The following is an 18,947-nucleotide window of genomic DNA, read 5'->3' on the forward strand; positions in this document are numbered from 1 at the left end:
AACAGTTTCGGGTTGTTTGCACAGTTAACAGTTAGTTGTCCATGGGATATATATATACCTTTATCAGCTAGCCACTGTTTTACTGGTAGGGTTTATGGTTTATGGGGGTTTACATCCCCAAGCAACTCAGGCTATGAGAGACACCGTAGTGAAGGTCTCCGGAAATTTCGACCACCTGGGGTCCTTTAACGTGCACTGACATCGCACAGTACACGTGTCTCTAGAATTTCGCCTCCATAGAAATTCGACCTCCACGGCCGGGATAGCAACCAGAAGGGTTTCGGAATACAGATGGGAAAAAAGGTAGGCTTTCGGAATGCTGATGGAAAAAAATTATGTCCACTGGATCCCGGCCTTGCGCTCATTCTTTTCACCCATGATAGTACGTCATGTCCAGGACCAGAACTAAACAGCGATCTCTATGTTGGTATATTATGTCAACGAGATCTTTGTAGAATTTTTTTGCATTTTACAGTCAACAGATTACTCTTTTGAAAAACGCGAGCTCAGAATTTCCGCTGCCTGCTCAACTTCACGAAGGAAGCTTGCAATACGGCTGCACATGTAATTGTCTGAGGACAACACAAAACCTGGCAAGTGGTTGCACAAACGTAGCCAAATGACAGTGCACAAAAAAGTTATTCTGGTCATGAAGGAAAAGAAAACGTGACACAAGTTGCCTTATAAACAAATGCGACAAGCCTATGCCTCTGGCTCGAACAGAGTGGAACAAATTCGCGCGGCTAGTCCGTTGGCCCGTTGATTTCCATACAAACACCGCGAACACTCTGTAAAGCTTCTGCACATTGACACCCGCCATGCAGAGCACTTGCAACACATACCATATCGTCGCCAGTGCGAACACTGACAGGTCATGACTGCCCCATGCGGTCGTTTCTTCTTTTATCTTTTCTGTTTCCATGTACCAGTATTCCTTCGTCTCTCTCTAGACTTCCAGTCGCACTCCTAGATATTTGGTCGGCAAAGCTAGGTGACCAGTGCTCGCCGTCACCCAGTGCCGTGCCAGAATTCGGAGCTCTTGTCCCAATTAATAATACTACTGGTTTGGGTGCAAGAGGACTTAGCCAGCTTGGCAACTGCACTAATACTTTCACGGTTATTACAGAGCACCGTCACATCATCAGCATAAGCAAGTACTTTCACTTAACTTGATTCAAGTAGAAAACCATATTTTGTTGGGTTCGCGATAATCGTTAAACACAAGGGCTCCAAGTAAATGGCGAAAAGCAGTGGTGATAGCGGACGGTGCGGACGCACTGAATTCCGGACCAGAATATTAGCACTAACAGTCTTTTTAACAATTATGTGCGTGACGCCGCCAGAATATGCCATCCTCAGGCCACCCAAGAATACAGAGCCAATTTTCACGTGTTCCAAACTACAAGGCAAGACTTCATGTGAGACGCTATCGAAAGCCTCTTGCAAGTCAAGTCGCAACATTGCAATTCATCCTGAGAAGGTGTCACAGATTTCGATACACTTCTGACCCTGTATATGTTCGTCATAATTGTACGGCCCTTTATGCCGTAGGTCTGATGCGTCCCTATTAGTTTCTGAATGACAGCTTGCATCCTCTTTGCCAAAACCTTCATAAATATCTTATAGTGCATAGGTGCCGACTGCAAGGGGGGGGGGGGAGGGGGCTGGAGGGCTCGACCCCCCCCCACTGGAGACTGGGGACAGCATAAATAGCTCTCAGCTATAGCTGGCTAAATAGCTATTCATGCTGTCAGGGGACAGCATAAATATTCTGCTATGGACTGGCACATTCACACAGGCGACGGGGAGTTGCCGAGAGCGATGTCACTGTTTCCAGCCACAAGCTTCACGACAGGCACAGCGAAGTACTCTGGAGTAAAAAAAAAATGCACCCAGCAAAGTAAAACAATCACTCGTCCCATCAACCACTTTATATCAGAGCCAACGTATCGTTCGTGACTTGTTGATGACCAACACAAAGTTCACATGAGTCACTGCCTCACAAACGCTTTTTTTATTCAATCATAACACATACATTAAATGACTAGAACCACCTTCCCATAGACACTGTCTACATAAGCGATTTTGGCTTTTTTTTCCCCGAGTCACTAAATGCATTTTTGTTTCGTTATTTAGTTTTCTTCACAAGTACCCCATTTTATTCTTAATTTTTTCTATGATACGTTTTGCACATGTTTGCATGAAGTCCTAGTTTATTGGTTGAGAATTTGTACTACTTCCATTACACTGTGATCAGCTTTGCTAATATTTGTATTGTGTGCTAGTTCAGTGCTCGTAAATTTTGTATCGTATTGCGTTTGTTTGCTAAAATTCCCGCTATTTTTTTTGATTTACGTAAACCCAATCCCCTCTATAATGCTTCAGCAACAGGGGGTATAGAAAATATATAAATAAAATCCAAAGTTGGCCAAAACAGCAAAGCACATGAGCGTGGCACAACACCACTTCGCCATTGTCAATTTCGGTTGCTTAGAAAAAAATTGGGGTAAAACCAATTGCAGATCTCTTCTTTCCAGTCATCAGGCAACTATATAAAAAAACTGATATAAATTTAAGTGCTCAAGCAGCCACGCTTTCTTCGAACTTACATGAAATTACCCTACCCATTTCTCCAGCGTAACTAGCTGCGCCATCTTTCATATGTTATGCAACACCAGCTATGCCAGATCATTACTGTGGGCGGGGCTTCACTGCAGACTTAAGTTGTATCCGACAATAGCTGGCTTTCAACCAGGATGCCACATCTGAGTTAAGTGCTTTTTACCACATTTCTTGCACTTGACTCCTTTGCTGTAACATTGTTTCGCAGTGTGTCCTTTGAGAGAACAGCGGAAGCATCGACCACACTGACGAAGTGCCCTTTCCTTCAAGAAAGCACACACTCTTTATTCGCATGCTTGTTGGCAGCATAAAATGCACAGGGCTCATTCTCTTCCAAATTACTTTCGAAGAAAGCAAAGCCACTGACGCCTTCGAAGCTCTAAGATTTTTGTACAGTTTTCTACTGGGGCTCTTGCCTTCTAGCCCACACCGCCTTCTCCCGACTATCCAGTTTGCTTTTGAGAAAACCGTGCAAAGGCTATCCTCCTCCTTCTCTGCTGAACAATGCCTGCGGTATTCAATGACCAGGTAGCTTGGCAGCATTCACAGCAGTGCGGATGTAAGCATTGCTCCGTAGCTGTTTTAACACCAAGCGCCATGAGAGCGGCTATGTTGCACTGCATGTGGTCATAGAGGTAACGTAGGTCTCTTGCCTCTTGCCCCTTCACATCATCGGCAAGTCCAGCAGTTGGGTCAAGTGCTCTTGGATTAGCTCCTGGACATTGCAGCACGTCCGTGTGTCCGAAGCGCTCCTTCAGAAGCTCGATGAAGATGGTGTAATCAGCCCCTGTTGCTTGAATAAGGACGACCGAAGATGCAAACATGGGAGGGTTGCATCTTCGCCGACTGCAGGTACAGGAACCTCTCCCCGTTGGAAAAGACATCGTTGTAGTGGATCGCTTGCTGGTACTTCTCCCAGAAGGGCTGCTACTCCGCGGCGGTGCCGCTAAACTTCTGCAGCTCGAGCTTCGGCAACTTGGCCTTTGAGCCGGCAGCTCTCTCGGCACCGTCGCGAGCAGCCCGAGTAGCATCCACTCCTGGACAGGCGTTCGCTCGCCGAGTTCCTACTTGCTCGCCAAGTCTGGCAATGTAGGCCACTACTCTGCCATTGTACGCAACTGTGCATGTGTACAATGACCCAAGCGGTCCGACAGCAGCGCCCATCTCGTTAAGCTGTGTCTGAAGGGTGCTAAGCCTTGTTGAAAGTACGCTCGGAGCCTTTTCGTCTGCTTGTGTTTCTAGAGACGAATCCGCTTCAGAAATCAGTTTAGTCGCCCAAGATCTCAAAGCTCCTCGTTTCTTCTTGAGCCGATCCATTGTAGCCCCGTCATAGTATTGGTCATGGTCGTAGTGCCGAGCTAGGCTTCGAGTGTGGCATCTGTAGGCCTCGTTCATACAGCGTCAGGCGTGGCTTCTCTAGGCATCATTCTTGGAACCGTTCAGTCTAAGGCAGTTGCACTTTCAAGGATCGTTGATGATGGCCCATGATTCGTTACGTCGCCGGCGCTTGATGGCCTCAGTCGTCACGGAACGTTACAGTGTTTAGTCCCGGCTTTTGGCACCACCAATTTGAGAAAACTGATACACACACACAAATGATGATACCATTGTTTCGGGTTATACAATTACTACTGGTGTTTATTGCCGTACGGGCTGCTCTTTGTCGAGCCAGTGTATATCACACAGTTTGCCAGATTAAAAATGAAGATTTTCTTCAGTGTGTTCTTCGGAACGATGACACTATAGTAAACATGACCTTGCGCGCAGAATCCACTTGCACCCAGTAAGCAATTTAATATTTAACTTTTTCTCACATTTTGTTTTCAGTTTCACCACCTAAACGGTGGCTGTGGCATATGAGTTGAGGTCATGTAAGGCCTATGAAAACTGCCATATAATTGCTGCTTTATTGTTTTAATTATACATTTCAACTGTTATAACTGTCTGCCCCAAGTGCCGGGATGACAAGAGTGAGCAAGCAGCCATAATACTGCAGCTTTTGTATGCTTCGTGCAATATGTTGCATGTCACGGACATATAGAATATTGAAACCGAAACATGAGGTAAAAATGTAATTTAAATTTAAACTTAGACTACCTCTTCAGGCCGATCCATGTATAGTAATGTCTCACACCATTTCCAAAGCGAAAAGTACGAAAATTTTAGCACTCTTGCACCTTTAGGTAGCTCTTGAAAGCAATGACTGACTGCCTTTTGATGTTACGTCCGGGCTCTGAAGCAGCTTGAATGGCGAGCGCTGCACCACACACTGTGAAAATGACTGATGTGGATGGCCAGGTTTTGCCTGCAGGTCCTGACTGGCAGGCTGTCCACACAGCCCAGAAAAAGGGAGTCTGCATCCCCGGAAGTGAGGAATGAAAGCTGGGCATGATGGAGTCCCATTGGGCCAGAGGCACAGGAGCGTCATCAGCTGGGCACACCAGGTGGCGCCAGCAGCATATCACGGTAGAGCGGCCGCAGTGACTTCCAACTGAAGCGGTCATAGTCCAGCTGCAACAGAAGTGAGAACCCAATGCAACCAGGACGCTTGCTACAATCCCAATAGGCCCTTTCTGAACACAGGAAATAAACCAACTCAGTCGTTACCAGTGCACGACATCGATGACTGCTCCCAAGATTTTTGTCGGTTGTCTGCATATTTCCCCACCGTCCTATGCATTGTCACGTGTTACTTCAATTTCATACTGTACGCATCACAGCGGGAGGATGGCAACTGTTCATTGGGTTCCTGCAGTGTAGCAAATGCCAAGGAAAGCAGGCTGAGTAAATGAGGTGCGTCACACATCTAAACTGGCAGATATTCGCCTGCGAGTGTGCGACTAAAGATGGAAAGGTGTAATAAGCAGATAAAGCAATATGAGCATTGCCTCTGCAGTCAGGTCTTGTAATTTCTACTGCAGTGTTTAAAGAAGAAAACTGCGCTGTAGGCACAAAGGAGAACAGTATACAGGACACGTGCAGTGGCCTGGAAGTCAAAGACCAAGAAATCTCCTCAGCGCTCCAGGTCGAGAAGAAAGGGTGGCAGCTCTAGGGAGGTCTCACCTTCCGGATTCTCAGTCCTCTGTGAAACAGGGTTGCCCGCTGTCCCTGCTTCTGTTTGCATTACACTTGGAGCCATTATGCCTAAGTGTTATAAACAGTGCAAAAATGGTTTTCATTTTATGGGTCATGAACTGAAGCCTATGCAGATGACCTCGCCTTTTTCTGCTCTGATGCCAAGCATCGATGAGGTTATTAGTTTAATGGCAGACTTCGGATCAGTGTCAGGAGCTCGAATTAATTGTTCTAAGAGTTGCAGTCTCTGGTGTGGAATGTGGGGAACGACACCTGCCGAATATGCCGGCATACAATGGACACATACGCCACCAAAGTACCTTGGTGTTCCTTTGAGTGCCTATAAGCACAGTGCACATTACTGGAAAGACTGTGTGCCAACTCTTCAGCACTATGCTGAGACTTTTGTGCCCCATGGTCTCTTGATCTTTTGGCAGGGCGACCGCACACAATGTTTCTCGGCACTAAAATTCATTATGTACTGCAAATTATTCATTCCACAAGACTTTATATCCAACGTTTCCACAGAATTTTCGCAACTTTAGTGTGGGGTTCGTCTTTTGAATCAATGAGACAAGATAACCTTTTCCGGCCTGTAAGCGCTGGCGGCCTCTGTTTAGTCCACCTGTACGTCCGACAGATGGTTTCACGTTTCATGTTTTTCCGGGACACTACACACCTAACAGTGCGTGCATTCCTGCAAGTAAATTTAACTCATGCTTTATCGATCATCACTGTGTCTTATAGTCTGTGCTTGTGAGGATTCATACATGAGGTCTATTTGTCTATTTGTTTCCTTCTTGTTCGTTTTTCCCCAGAGCTCCTCCTTTTGGTATCGAGGAAACGGTTGTACAAGGACTTAATATGTATGCTCTTTCCTCCACCAATGTATTGCTCTGTGTATTTTGGTTTACCGGACATGACGTACTCAAGAGAGTGCGTAAAATGCCCCTCTCGCCATGTACAAACACATTTCTTGTTAAGCTGCGCACTGACACATTACCAGCTAAAACATGGGTAGAGAAAAAGGGTATTTTCGTGTCTACAGTGAGCTGTCACCTTTGTGATGCTCCTGAAACAATTGAGCATTTATTCACCAACTGTAAAGATGCTGTACTTTTCTGGGATATCAAGCAACGGGCATTGAAAAAAAGACTTAATCTGATGCCGCATTCTGTACAGTTTCACACTGCACTACCATCTGTTGATGAACCCCTAGATATGTTTTTTTTTTTTAATTGGATTACACAGCCTGTAGAAAACACGCATGATGGACGGACATTGTGAATCTGTTGTTTCTGCTAAAGTACATTTCTGAAGAATGATTGTACACTTAAAAGAATTGTATGCCCAGACCGAGTATGAACCGGAGTGATACTCACTCTTAGTGCTGTGCTTTTCATTGCCTTTTTTTTAGTTCTTTGTTGCTTAGATGTGTCACATTATGATGTATTAGCTATGTGCTCTGAATTGACTTTTTTCTAGTGCTTCGTTGCTCATGTGTGTTGATGTGCCACTGTCTTCTTAATGTTTATAGATAGCTCATGTACATAAAACATCGCATTATTATAATAAATACCATGTTGAAAAAAAAAAACTGGCAGTGGTTTAGCTCTGGTTAACCCTTGTTGAATTGCGAAAGCAGTTGAGGGCGTTGTCTCTTCCTCGCTTCCTTCTTTCGTTGTTGCCTCTCTTTCACGCTCTCCATAACGACTAGAATCCACTGAGGCGAAGCGCATATATACATATACACCCCCCGCGAGGCGACACCTCCTCTCCCTCTACCCTTCCAGAGCACACCTGGTGGAGCCAGCGGCGTCGACGGCGGCGCCATCTGTTGGAATGCGGCTGCAGCGTTGCCAAGCAACAGCGGCTCAAGGTCGTTCGTGGGCCACGGCAAATGACTGAAGTGCAACGAGCCGAGCTGGCTGGCATAGTGTTGCTTTCGCAACAAAAACACGTGCAGTGGCCTGGTGGTTACAGCATCTGCTCACATTTGGGATCCTGGTTCGATTCCCAGTGCTGCCAGGTACCTGCCGGTTTTTTAATGGGTTTAAGATTTCCTCTGGCCTGGTACCCGGCTTTTTATGGGGTGAAATGCTTGAAAAAGTGTCTCTGACTAACCCCAAGGCGCAATGCAAGGAACTGCTCTCTTGACCTAGAGAACACGGCTGTCATTAAGGAAGGCAAACAATGTGTTACACGGGAAATCATGGAATTAGAACGGACTGCCAGCAATGACCAAGGCTATGATAGCACAGCTTCCGTAGCCCTCTCGGACAAACAGCTGACCTATTTAAGCATTAGTTAATGACTGCCTTGCCTTGGACACCATTTATACAGGTTGTTTCAGCAAAGTTAAACCAAAATTTTTTATAAGTGGTTTTCCAAGATGTCGAGATGAGTTCTGCTGCGGTAGTAGACACCAGTGTTGGTGAACATAAGAGAACAGACGAATTATGCTCACTACTAAGATGGTTAACTGATTTCTAATAGTTAGCTACCTGAGTGCAGATATTTGTAGCCAGCAGTTAGCAGCTACATCACTGTTTAGAATTTGGAAAACGTGCCTTCCTTTGGTGCTGTAGCTTAAATTTCGGCCACCGCATGCCCCTTCCAAAAAACGCGCGCCGCGAAGCAACATCCGTCCCTAAGTTTCCCTCGGTGGCGCATCTATTTATAGTCGAGTATAACTTAAAAATGCATTGAAGTTCCACCCATATTCAGGGCCGCTGAATAGAATTCCTCCATGAAAAATAGTAGACTGTTGTAAAAGATTTTCTTGTTACCAAAACAAGAATGAAGCATGAGACAATTATAAGACCAGGAATTCTGATGCATCTGAGTTGTCTGATACAGTCAAAATTTAAAACCCTGATTTTGTTCACTGTAGTAACTGGCCAGCGGAGTAATAATACAGGACGCCATAGACCATAGCCAGTGTTACCAACTGCTGTTTTTTTTTCGTTGTATCCTACTATAGGGTGCTTTGAGGGTGCTTCGTCTCCGCTTTCAGGGTGGGAACATTTTTGTACTGCGCAACACCATCATTTTACCGTTGTGGAGGCATGTTAGGTCCTACTCATTGGTCACGCACTGTGCATTATGGTTTCTGTGCGGTGGACTGGCGACACCAATAATGTGACTGAACTGTAAATAGACTGCAGCTATTTTGTTTTGCCTGTGGCGGTTTCAAGCAATTTGTACGCGATTCAGTGGCTGCAACTGCATGGCAATCAATAAGCTACCACAGACTGTGGTGCTCCTAAGCTGACCTCGGCTACTTCATTTTCATTCGTATACAGGTCACCGAATTGCATGGGAATATACTGCACTCATTGTGCAAAAAGTAAAGACCATTAACAAGGCCAATTTTGCAGGTATATCAGTAGCACGAAGAACCGGCGAAGACCAAAGAAGGATTGAGGTTGTGCAGAACAAAAGATCAGCTGCACAGTTATTTCTTGTGCGGTTAACTTTCTCAATTTCTCTGTAGAGAGGGGTTCAGAAGCCACACACTGTGACATGTTGTGAAACTGGTTGGCCTGTCGAGCCAACCCAATGGACATTGAAACTCACCTGGACGTCCTAAGGACGTCCAGTGGAGTTTCAGTGCTTATTGGGAATGGACTGATCACGCCAATTGCACCACCCGAAGGAATTCTGTGAAAGCCCGACAGGGGTGAGCACTGGCATCAGTAGTAAGCACTGCAGGGCCAAAGTAGCTCTGGCGGCATCTTTCTATTCGGCCAGAAGCACGGAGATAGAAGCATTTAGGAGGCGAAACTCGCCTCTCTCCCGCGACCGCGGAGAGTCACAGGCGCTGTCTGCTTCCTTCGACCGCCGCCGGATGCCGCCCTCGTCAGGTTCCCGAGGACGACGCGCGCTCGCGCCGTCGCGCGCATTGCAGTGCTTCCGCGGGAGAGCATTTGCGCGACCAAAATTTTCTTCACAATAATGTCATGCTGCCCTGATTTATCGTGCGGTAAAACGTGGCTTCATAGTACGGGAGGCAATCTACATTCGAATTCTAACCGTTGATGTTTCCTGCGGCTTGGCGCTCTTCCGCCTATTGGTGGGCAGTGCCGCGCGCGATGGCTGCCCTTTTTTACTTGACGGTCGTGAAGAAAATTCGTTGGATACACATGAAGCATGCAAAGCATTTTAGCTTTGTGCGCTTACCTTCAGGGACCTGGGGACCAGAAGAGAGAGGCATGCAGCTAAGCTAAAAAGATGAAGAGGTGAATATGCTCCAGGCGCAAGCATCGGTCATAAGGCAACACGTACTTACATCATAGCCTGCTGATTCGCGTGTCCTCTTCAGTCGGAACAAATCAGTCAAATAAAATTCAGTGCCAGGTTGTTCTCTAAATTCATTGTAAGCTGCAAGTAATACATCATTGCACTTTATACCTTCTCATGGTTTCGTATGTTGCTTTCAATTCAGCCAGCGCCAAAGTGTGAAATCTACATATAAGATAGGACAAATGAACAGCAATATACGAAGGCATCGCATTTATTCACATTCCCTCCGAGGGGACGCACCACACGAAATGATTGTGGAAAGTGGTACACTATGTACAAATCTATTTACATATATACATTGAGGGCGTCAGTTAATACGGTGACAATCATTTCTATCAGTTATTTTTCTGCGCCACTTTCCACATGTCTTTCACAAGTAGTTAACACTGCAGTCTCGTGTCTGTGCTGCACTTTGATGGTTCGCAGACGCCTGGCATTGGGAGCTTCTTGAAGTCGTTGTGGGGCACAACTCGCACAAATGCTTGATACTCCACGGTCTCAATCCTTACAAAGCCTTGACATTTTCTTCTTTTCTTTTGTTGTTTTCTGAGTGTCCCGTGTTTCCCCAATGCAACGTTGCCTCATACGCATTGCGACGTAGTAGTGCAAAATCTTCGCGATAGCGTCATTTTTATGCTCATGGCAAGGGAACGTTACATTAAAGGTGTCCAGAACATGGTCGATGGTGCGCCAAAAGACATCGCAGTCATCCATATTCTTCGAAAAAAAGTCTTCTGCGCAGCGAAGCAGGTTATACAGTTTGGTGTTTGGGTGCAGGAGTCCACCCCTCGTTTTGCAGAGTGTCAAAGAGGCTTCTTTCATCGTTGGCACTGCAACTGAAAGAGACGCTCTACACTTTGAGCAGGGAAACATTTTTGTTAGTTTCCTAGTCAGGAACCCTGTCACATAATATAAAACTGCGTTCACGACTTCCGCATCGTTGTTGTCACTGCGCAGTACCTCATCGCACTCCCATTCTTCGGTTTCAATGATGCCGTCCAACTTCTCTTTTAGGTCATCAAGTGGTGATCGTTCCGAATCGCTTTTAAAAATTTCCCGGAAAGCAGAAAAATTCAATACCGGTCCTTCTTCTCGGGCTTCGCAGTTGCCGAACTTGGGTGGTTTCAGCAAGCTATACAGGCTTAGCATCCGGTACAGCTGCAAAAATGTAGGCATATCAGGATGGTCGTTCTCCCCTGCAGCTTGACGAGTTTTCCCGAAGAATCGTTCGAGTGGATCTTGGTTGAACTTTGCAGTGAGGACGTATCTGAACCTGCATTCAGTGAGCAAATATTGTGCGAGGTCTAACGTTGATAACAACGTAACCCGCAGGCCTTCAGCAGTTGACTGGGTGAGAAACATATCTTTTGTTATGAGTCCACTTCGGAGGTCACTTTCCCACGCGTTCAGCCATTGCAGGCTTTCCGTGATCAGAGAGAGGTCGCGACTTCCACTGCGCACTCCTTCACCTGGATGCCGCCTATTCATGGCATCGAACAAGTCGTTCATTCTCTGTGTGAAGGCAATCGTACCAGCAGCTTTATCAGCATTCAGCACTTTCATTTCGCTGTAATATTTTATTGCTGAGGCCATAGATCGGCTGAAGACTTGCGTTGCAAGTTTTACACGCATCAAATCCATGTGTGATGGGTATATATGATGGTTCGTTATTTTAGGGCACACCTTGAGACCACCAGCGTTCTTGCTGTCTTCCTTGTACACGGCCGTGTAATAAGTCCAGTACACCCACTCTCCATTGACTTTCAAGAGTCGCTGCTTCAGCAGCCTGTTTCTGACGCACTTGAAAAGGTGTGGTACGTCAGAAAATACGTAGACTTTCCTCTGATCATTTAAAGGATGCTCAAAGAAGTGCTTTGGAGCCTCAAGTTTTCCGTCTACGCCAAGCTTGGTCCACATTTTCCGATTGGTGCTCGCTCCGTCGCATACAATGCCATCGACAATGGCGCCAGCCTCTTCCAGCATTATAATGGCTTGGATGACCAACTGGGTCAGAACTGTGCCTTTTGTGGCTCCTTTCGAGGCAAACACGCCCACTGGCTGCGCATAGTTTTCCCCAAACGGACAAAACATGAAAACAAGCCCGTGATTCGCCAGCGCAGAGCTCTCTCCACAACCTTCTCCGTGGTCAACGAGGCCAGTGTACGTCAGCGTTGTGGAATTTACACATTTTCTTTCTCTCACCTGTATTTCGTCAAAGAGGAGCATTCCATGCCTCTGAAATTCTGATTTTTCCGCCATTTTTTTCTTGAGTGCCTCAAAAAAATTTGAATCAAATCCGCACTTCATTCCTACCATGGCAATATATTTTCTTATGGTTCTAACGCAGGGCAAAGGTAGTATATTGTTCTCCTGAAGGAATCTGTAGCCCGATGGTGTACGGATATGAAGAAGAAGGCACAGTAGGAGCCAGTTGTCACTACAGCGCCTACCGTGCTTTGACGCAGCCTTTGCAGCTGCTACACACTCCGTCAGGAGCATGCAATGCGTTTCAGGAAGGTTCGCCTTCTGTGCCAGGTCTCCAATTTCATTATCTGTTAGTGTTTTGACGTGCTCCTTGCACTTAAGTAGTTCAGTCTCTAGCGCTTCCTTCCTTTTTTGCAGCCTCATTTTTGAGCGGTAGCAGGCAATGCGTTGCTTCCGTAATCTGTCTAATTTCTCTTTTTTCAACGGACTCAACAGAAGTCTTACGCGTGAATGTTGCACTCGTTTTTCTTTTCGCGCCTTGTGGACGCGTAGCGTGTTTGATAACGCCTGGCATGATGAACACTGTGCTTCCGCATCACTGAGGAGAAGGGGGCACCTATTGTGCCTCCAGAATCCAGTCTTGTCTACAGAGGCGCATTCTAGTACAATTCCAGGAAAATTTTGCTTCGCAGGGCCACCTCGACATACCCGTTTTTGGTTAAATGTTTCCACCATGCTTGCGACGTCTAGTGCGCCCGCGCCACCGGCATTCTCAGTTCTGACATCAACTGGGACAACCATGCTGCTCACTTCACGCTCAAGGACACAGTGGCTCACCTTCACGCCTGCTGGACACGCAACCAGTTCAAGACTTTTGTTCACGAAAACCGGTGTTGTTGGAACCTTCTTCAGTTGGACAAAACAAATACTTTCGATGCCTTCTATGCTGATATCATGGCGATACCAATCTGGGCCCGGCAATGCAATTTGCGTATTTTTCAGAAGTTTGCTCACCGACCATGTCACCGTTGATGAGCTGCATATTTGTGCTTCTGTCTCAAATTGTAGGTCCGTGTGAGGCTGAACTAAAGCGCTGCATGCTGGACTTGGGACCACGGTACTCTGGGCGTTTGGTTGATTTGTTTGGTTGGCACTCGCATTTGCAGAGGATTCAGGATTTGCATGCCGAGACAAAGGAATTGCCGCAGGCTCAGAAAAACCATGAAAGGAAGATGGTACCTGATGCTCTGTCTCTGATTCGTCGAAGTTGAAAGCATCGGCAATATTCCCGCATGTCCCAGACTGATCATCCGACACTTCATTTTTCGCCCGCTTCGTTTTTTCCCCGGGACTCTCGGTGTCTTGCCGGACTTTCGGTGGCTTCCTTTTTTTCCTTGCAGACGATAGGTAGGGAGGACATCCAGGAAAAATGCATGGAACGGCTTCAGGATGTAGTACCGGTTTCTTTGGCTGGTCTAGGATTGCTACACCTCCAAGCTCTGCGTAATACTTGCTGCGCTTGATCATATCACTTGTGAAGTGCTTCTCGCAGACGTAGTCAGAGGGCTTCAGCTCCCGATCCTTTCTTGGAATCGCCCTAGCCCATGCCTCCAATCGCTGCTGGTCACTGGGAGCCTTGAAGGAGATGACACTTTCTTTGCAGGACTTGTATCCGCTATTGCAGTTCGGAACAAAGCACTTACGTCCCATCGTATGCTATAGCGAGGTAGTAAGACGTACCAGGTCCACGGAGATAGACCAGGACTCGAGCGCGAGCACTCTACCACGCCGGTCACACAGCTTCTGGAGACTAGAGCACACGACCCCACTCGCTGTTTCGAGGGTGTTACGTGTTACAGTGTATTCCTTATTTATTTATTTTTTCTTGGTTTCTTGTCTTCCGCCAGTTTGTGTCCGAAGCTGCTAAAAGATTTGGCGGAGCTCCTCTGCAGGGAGGGGGGGGGGGGGGGGGGCGTTTCCCAGCCGTCACTGTGCACAACCAGGGCTGTCTTCCTCGCCGTTCTCAAGACAGTCTGACCGGGGCAGCGACGCATTGTGTTAGCCTATTTTGACCCGAAGACCCAAATAGAAGAGCCTGACATCTCAGGCAACCTCTCCACAACAAGATGAAAGAGGCCGCTCGGTGACACGAAGCCGTACCGATACGTGCAGTGCCCAATTAGCAGTGACAGCGTTGTGATGTCCTTGCAGCTAAAGAGGCAGGGGAGATAAGGAGCCAGCTGGGCTCGTCCATCGTGGGATTCGACCCGCCTTACAGGGAAAGTACAGCGTTTGGAAGCCCGCTTCGGCGTCCCTCTGACCGCAGGGGATGAAAAGGGAGCAGTGCAATGTTAAAAAAAAAATTGTGAGCCCGTCCGTGAGCTGGCTAGTTGAGCCACAGCTACAAGCACGGCGTCTACAACTACTTAGCCGCCGTTCTCCGTGCAAGCCGGTTGGAATGGCAACATTCTTGATACCCCATCAGCGGCCCCAGACCACAAACGGAGGGGTTCCCTGTAACACCCCACCAATATATTCCCGCACTGATTTTTTTTTCCCACGCTCTGCCGTCCCCACGGAGATAGAACCGTCCCGAAACCGCGCCATGCACCGCGCAGCGCGGTGCCTCCCGCTGCCCAAACGGGCACCGCGCGTGAGCGCCATCTACCGCGCGCCACGGAAACCGACCTCCCTTCCTCTCCTCCACTGTGACGTTTTCTGGCCGCCCGCGCCGGCCGCGGGGGCCTGGAGTTGCGCCTCCTAAAAGCCTTCTATCTCCGTGGCCAGAAGTGACGCTGCTCACAGAAGGCTCCCCATCTGGGTGACGCACAACACAGTGGGAGACCCACCTTGGGCGCTGTCCTCCGGGCAGCCTCGGGTCGCAGGCAGAAGCTTCGTAGCCGCTTCACCAGCTGCCTCCCCGTGTTGTACAGACAGCAGGCTGCGGGGGAAAGCAAGCCGCATCAGTGGGGATGCCCCACTGTCGCCAATGAAGCGTGGACAAGTGGCAAGCTAAATTTCCCTTCCGTGAGCTGTGTGTTGCCACTGGCCGACAGCCTGGTCTGTCCTGGCCACAACCACATCTAAACAAACAATTATGCAGGGTTAGTCAGTACAACATTTACGGCCACGGCAGCTCACACGAAATTTAAGGCAAACCTTGTCTGACAACAATAAGACCCCCAAGTGCTACAATGTTAAAGCCCATAGAAAAGTATGTTCAAACCCGATGCACTGAGAAATGGACACTTCCACGTGCTAGAACAAATTATGGCAAACAGGCACTTAACTTCCTTATACCTCATGTTCTAAACAGCTACGAATCTAACCGCTTAGCATGTATAACCTCCGACCACGATTTAAAAGTGTACTTTGTAAATAATATTAAATAACTTCTTGTGTAGGGGTGCGTTTATTAGGCGTCCTCGAGAGACCGAACCGCCGTGCAGGATCTGGCAGCGTAGACGGGCGTAGCCAGCACCAAGAGAGCGGGGCAACTTCGTCGTCGTCAGGCGCAGCGTAGTGTCGGCGCATAACTTCGTCGTCGTCAGGCGCAGCGCAGTGTCAGCGCATGGCGGTAGCGGAACCTGTCACAGTTGGCACACTACACTTGCTATATATTGTAGTTTGTGTATGTATCAGTGTCCTTTTCCCGATTGTCATCGACCCATCAGTGTGTCACTTTCAAATGCATTTTGTATAGTTATAATGTTTTGCTAGTTTGAAAACTACTTTCTCTGTATAACAATCTCGTTTATATTATAATTTCTTCGCTACAGTGTGCTAGTATGCGACCTGCCATAGTTGTATGTATGTGTTTATTTTATTTATTTATTTTTGTAATGGCTTTTAGATGAGCCACAGGCATCTTTAAGCTATTTCCTTCAGCTTTTGGCCTGTGGCTTATGCAAAGAGTGTTTGCACTTTTCTGAAATAAAGTGAACCAATAACAAGATATTCAACCACAAGCAGGCTAGCCCATGAGTGTAGTTTGATGGTGGTCAGCGGTCACACAAATCTATCAAAAAATGTAACAAACGGAAAACAACGAATAAAAAATTTTAACTTTGTGCCTTCCTAGCAAAACACTGCCCCCAACTTTTAAGTTTATAGGTCACATGGAGTGGAGCCACTACCAGACTCACACAGCTTTGCCTTCACAGCTTAATCCTTGTAATGCGGAATAACAATATGTCACTCAATCACACATCATCCTACTTTGTGGTGTACGAGGGGGGACCCAAAAGAAACCGGACTGAGAGCGCGCCGCCATTCGTAGACGTAGTAGAGAGTTCTACCGCTAGATGGGGTTAGTAGAGACCTTCACGAAACAACTGTGCAGCCGGCATAAATTTTCAGGCAAAAATATGAGCGTAGTGTTGTGTTTCGCTTGCAGTTATTTTGTTCCGCCTGCGAAATCTTTATGGCAAATTTAAAAGAACAGAGAGTGTGTTCGAAGTTTTGTTTCCTGGTTGAAAAATCGGCAACGGAAGCTTACTAAATGTTGCAACACGCTTTTAAAGAGGATGCTATGAGCCGCACACAAGTTTTCGAGTGGTTTAGGCGCTTGAAATGTGGTGAGATGAGTGTCTAAGACCATGCTCATTCTGGGCGTCCTTCAACGTCTCGAAACGATGAAAACGTTGCAAATTCTGTAAAAAAATGAACAAAGATAGTCGTTTCACGATCGACCAGATTTCAAAAGAGACAGGGGTGAGTTGGAGCTCCCGTCAGCGAATTTTGACTGAGCAGTTGCAAATGAGACGTGTTTCCGCTAAATTTCTTCCTCGCATTCTCAGACAGGATCAAAAGAACATTCGATTAAATTTGAGTAGGGATTTAAAAAAAGAGATTGAAAGTGATCCAAACTTCTTGACTAAAGTCATTACAGGTGATGAGAGTTGGTGTTAGGGGTATGACCCAGAAACTAAGCAAGCGTCAAGCCAGTGGAAGTCTCCCAACTCTCCGAGACCAAAAAAAAAAAAGCAAGGCAGTTGAAGTCGAATGTGAAGGCAATGATCATTGTCTTTTGTGATGTTCGTGGAATTGTGCACCAAGAATTTGTTCCCCCTGGCCAGACTGTTAACCAGCACTTTTATTTCGAAGCTTTAAGACGTCTGCGAGAGGATGTGCAGAGGAAACGCAAGGAACGTTGGCGATCAGGTGACTGGTTCCTTCATCAAGACAATGCCCCCGCACACACGGCCTTACGAGTGACCCACTATTTGGCCTCTCGTGGATCGACTGTCGTTCCGCACCCTCCCTATTCACCAGACCTAGCCCCGTGCGACTTTTTCTCTTTCCGAGAATGAAGAAAAGTCTAAAAGGGAAGCGTTTTGGTGATGTGGAGGCCGTACAAACAGCTTCGCAAAGGGCACTGGACGATATCAGAGTTGAAGAGTTCCAGAGATGCTTCAAACAGTGGGAAAAAAGACTTGACAAGTACATCACATTTCACGGAGAGTACTTTGCAGGTGACTGAAGGAATTTTGTGCAAGAGTTAATAAATAACGTTTTTATACAAAAAATCCGGTTTCTTTTGGGTCCCCCCTCGTATCTGTTTCAACACAAGTTACACTCGTGAACATGGATGCTTGCACTGGTACACTTACTCTCAAGTCATTCCTTTCAGCACACAATCTGAAATGAAAAGCGACTCATACGGATGGTTTGCACTAACATCACAGAGGCTACCATGTTGCCGAATGAGGAGCACAGTAAAAGCCTGAACATTTGTATTATCCGCCTATAACCCCCTGCTCCGGCTTACAGCGTGAAAGCTGTGTGTCGTTCACCATCGTAGTGCCCGCGACATCATGTAGCGGTGCTGGTATCGGCAGCGACACCCATGAAGAAGAGGCCTGGAGCGCGAGCTCGAATGTTCGCCGATCTCGAAACAGATTCGGCAACCGGTCCGAGCCAGCACCATCGATCCGCCGGTTCACCAGCTGTGACTACCGGGCCTCCCTTAATAAATGTGGACGACACTGTCCTCTTCACCTGCACTGCATTTTATTTGCTTTTACGCCCGCAAGTTCAGCCAAATGAAATTCAAAAGCAGACACTGACCATGACTAAAAGGGAAAAGAAGTTTCAGCCACAGCAGTAACTCAGTGGTTATGGCGCTCGGCTGCTGACCCAAGAGACGCGGGTTCGACCACAGCCGCGGCGGTCACATTTCGATGGAGGCTAAATGCCAGAGGTCCACGTACTGTGCAATGTCAGTGCATGTTAAGGAACCCCAAGTGGTGTAAATTAACCGGAGCCCTCTATTATATATGGCGTCCCTTATAGCGCTCACAGCCTGAGTCGCTTTGGGACATTTAACCCCCATAAACATGCTAAAAGATGTTTCAAAGCCCGTACCGGTTTATAGTTCACAACGACCATGACAGGAGCACAAGCGAATTTATACGCGAAGAATATGACGCAATTATCAGAGGTAGATGCTTGGCATGGGGCCTTCGTTCTTGTTTAAAGTTTCTTGCGTGGTCTGGATAATTAGGTGTTCCAACAGAAGGCATGTTGTCGGGTTCCTTTCTTTGGATAAGATAGAGGCATTGCCCCATCCAATTTGGTTTCCGCCGCTCAGGTCGAGGCCATCCACAGCTTGTGTGTTATAATCAAGGCGCACATTTCTCATTTGGCGTCAGAGTAGGATTAGGGAGGACCTTTTCTACTTCTGTACACACTTCGAACAAGATCTCGTGAATGGCTAATAAGCGAGCTCTTTGAGACTC

At 47.1% G+C, this 18,947-nt stretch overlaps 1 protein-coding gene across 5 annotated transcripts in view; it reads right to left on the reverse strand.

The window, feature by feature from the left end:
- Positions 1 to 2,005: 2,005 nt before the first annotated feature.
- LOC149345085 (tRNA-queuosine alpha-mannosyltransferase) overlaps positions 2,006 to 18,947 on the reverse strand; it is a 75,084-nt gene continuing 58,142 nt past the window's right edge. For 2 of the 5 annotated variants that reach the window (XR_016283247.1, XR_016283246.1), the window contains 3 exons: positions 15,057 to 15,148; positions 5,230 to 5,371; positions 2,006 to 5,133 (listed from right to left, as the gene is read on the reverse strand). Coding sequence is in view for 2 of the 5 variants with exons in the window: in XM_089546427.1 (XP_089402553.1) it covers positions 5,050 to 5,133; positions 15,057 to 15,148 (176 nt within the window). In the remaining 3 variants the exon portion in view is untranslated. Of the gene's footprint in view, positions 5,134 to 5,229; positions 5,372 to 15,056; positions 15,149 to 18,947 lie in introns of those variants that run through there. The other 3 variants (XM_089546427.1, XM_089546425.1, XR_016283248.1) reach the window with 2 other exon arrangements.

Source organism: Amblyomma mixtum, chromosome 5 (genome assembly GCF_055824585.1).
Source record: "Amblyomma mixtum isolate Tamu chromosome 5, ASM5582458v1, whole genome shotgun sequence".
Classification (NCBI taxonomy): Eukaryota; Metazoa; Arthropoda; class Arachnida; order Ixodida; family Ixodidae; genus Amblyomma; species Amblyomma mixtum.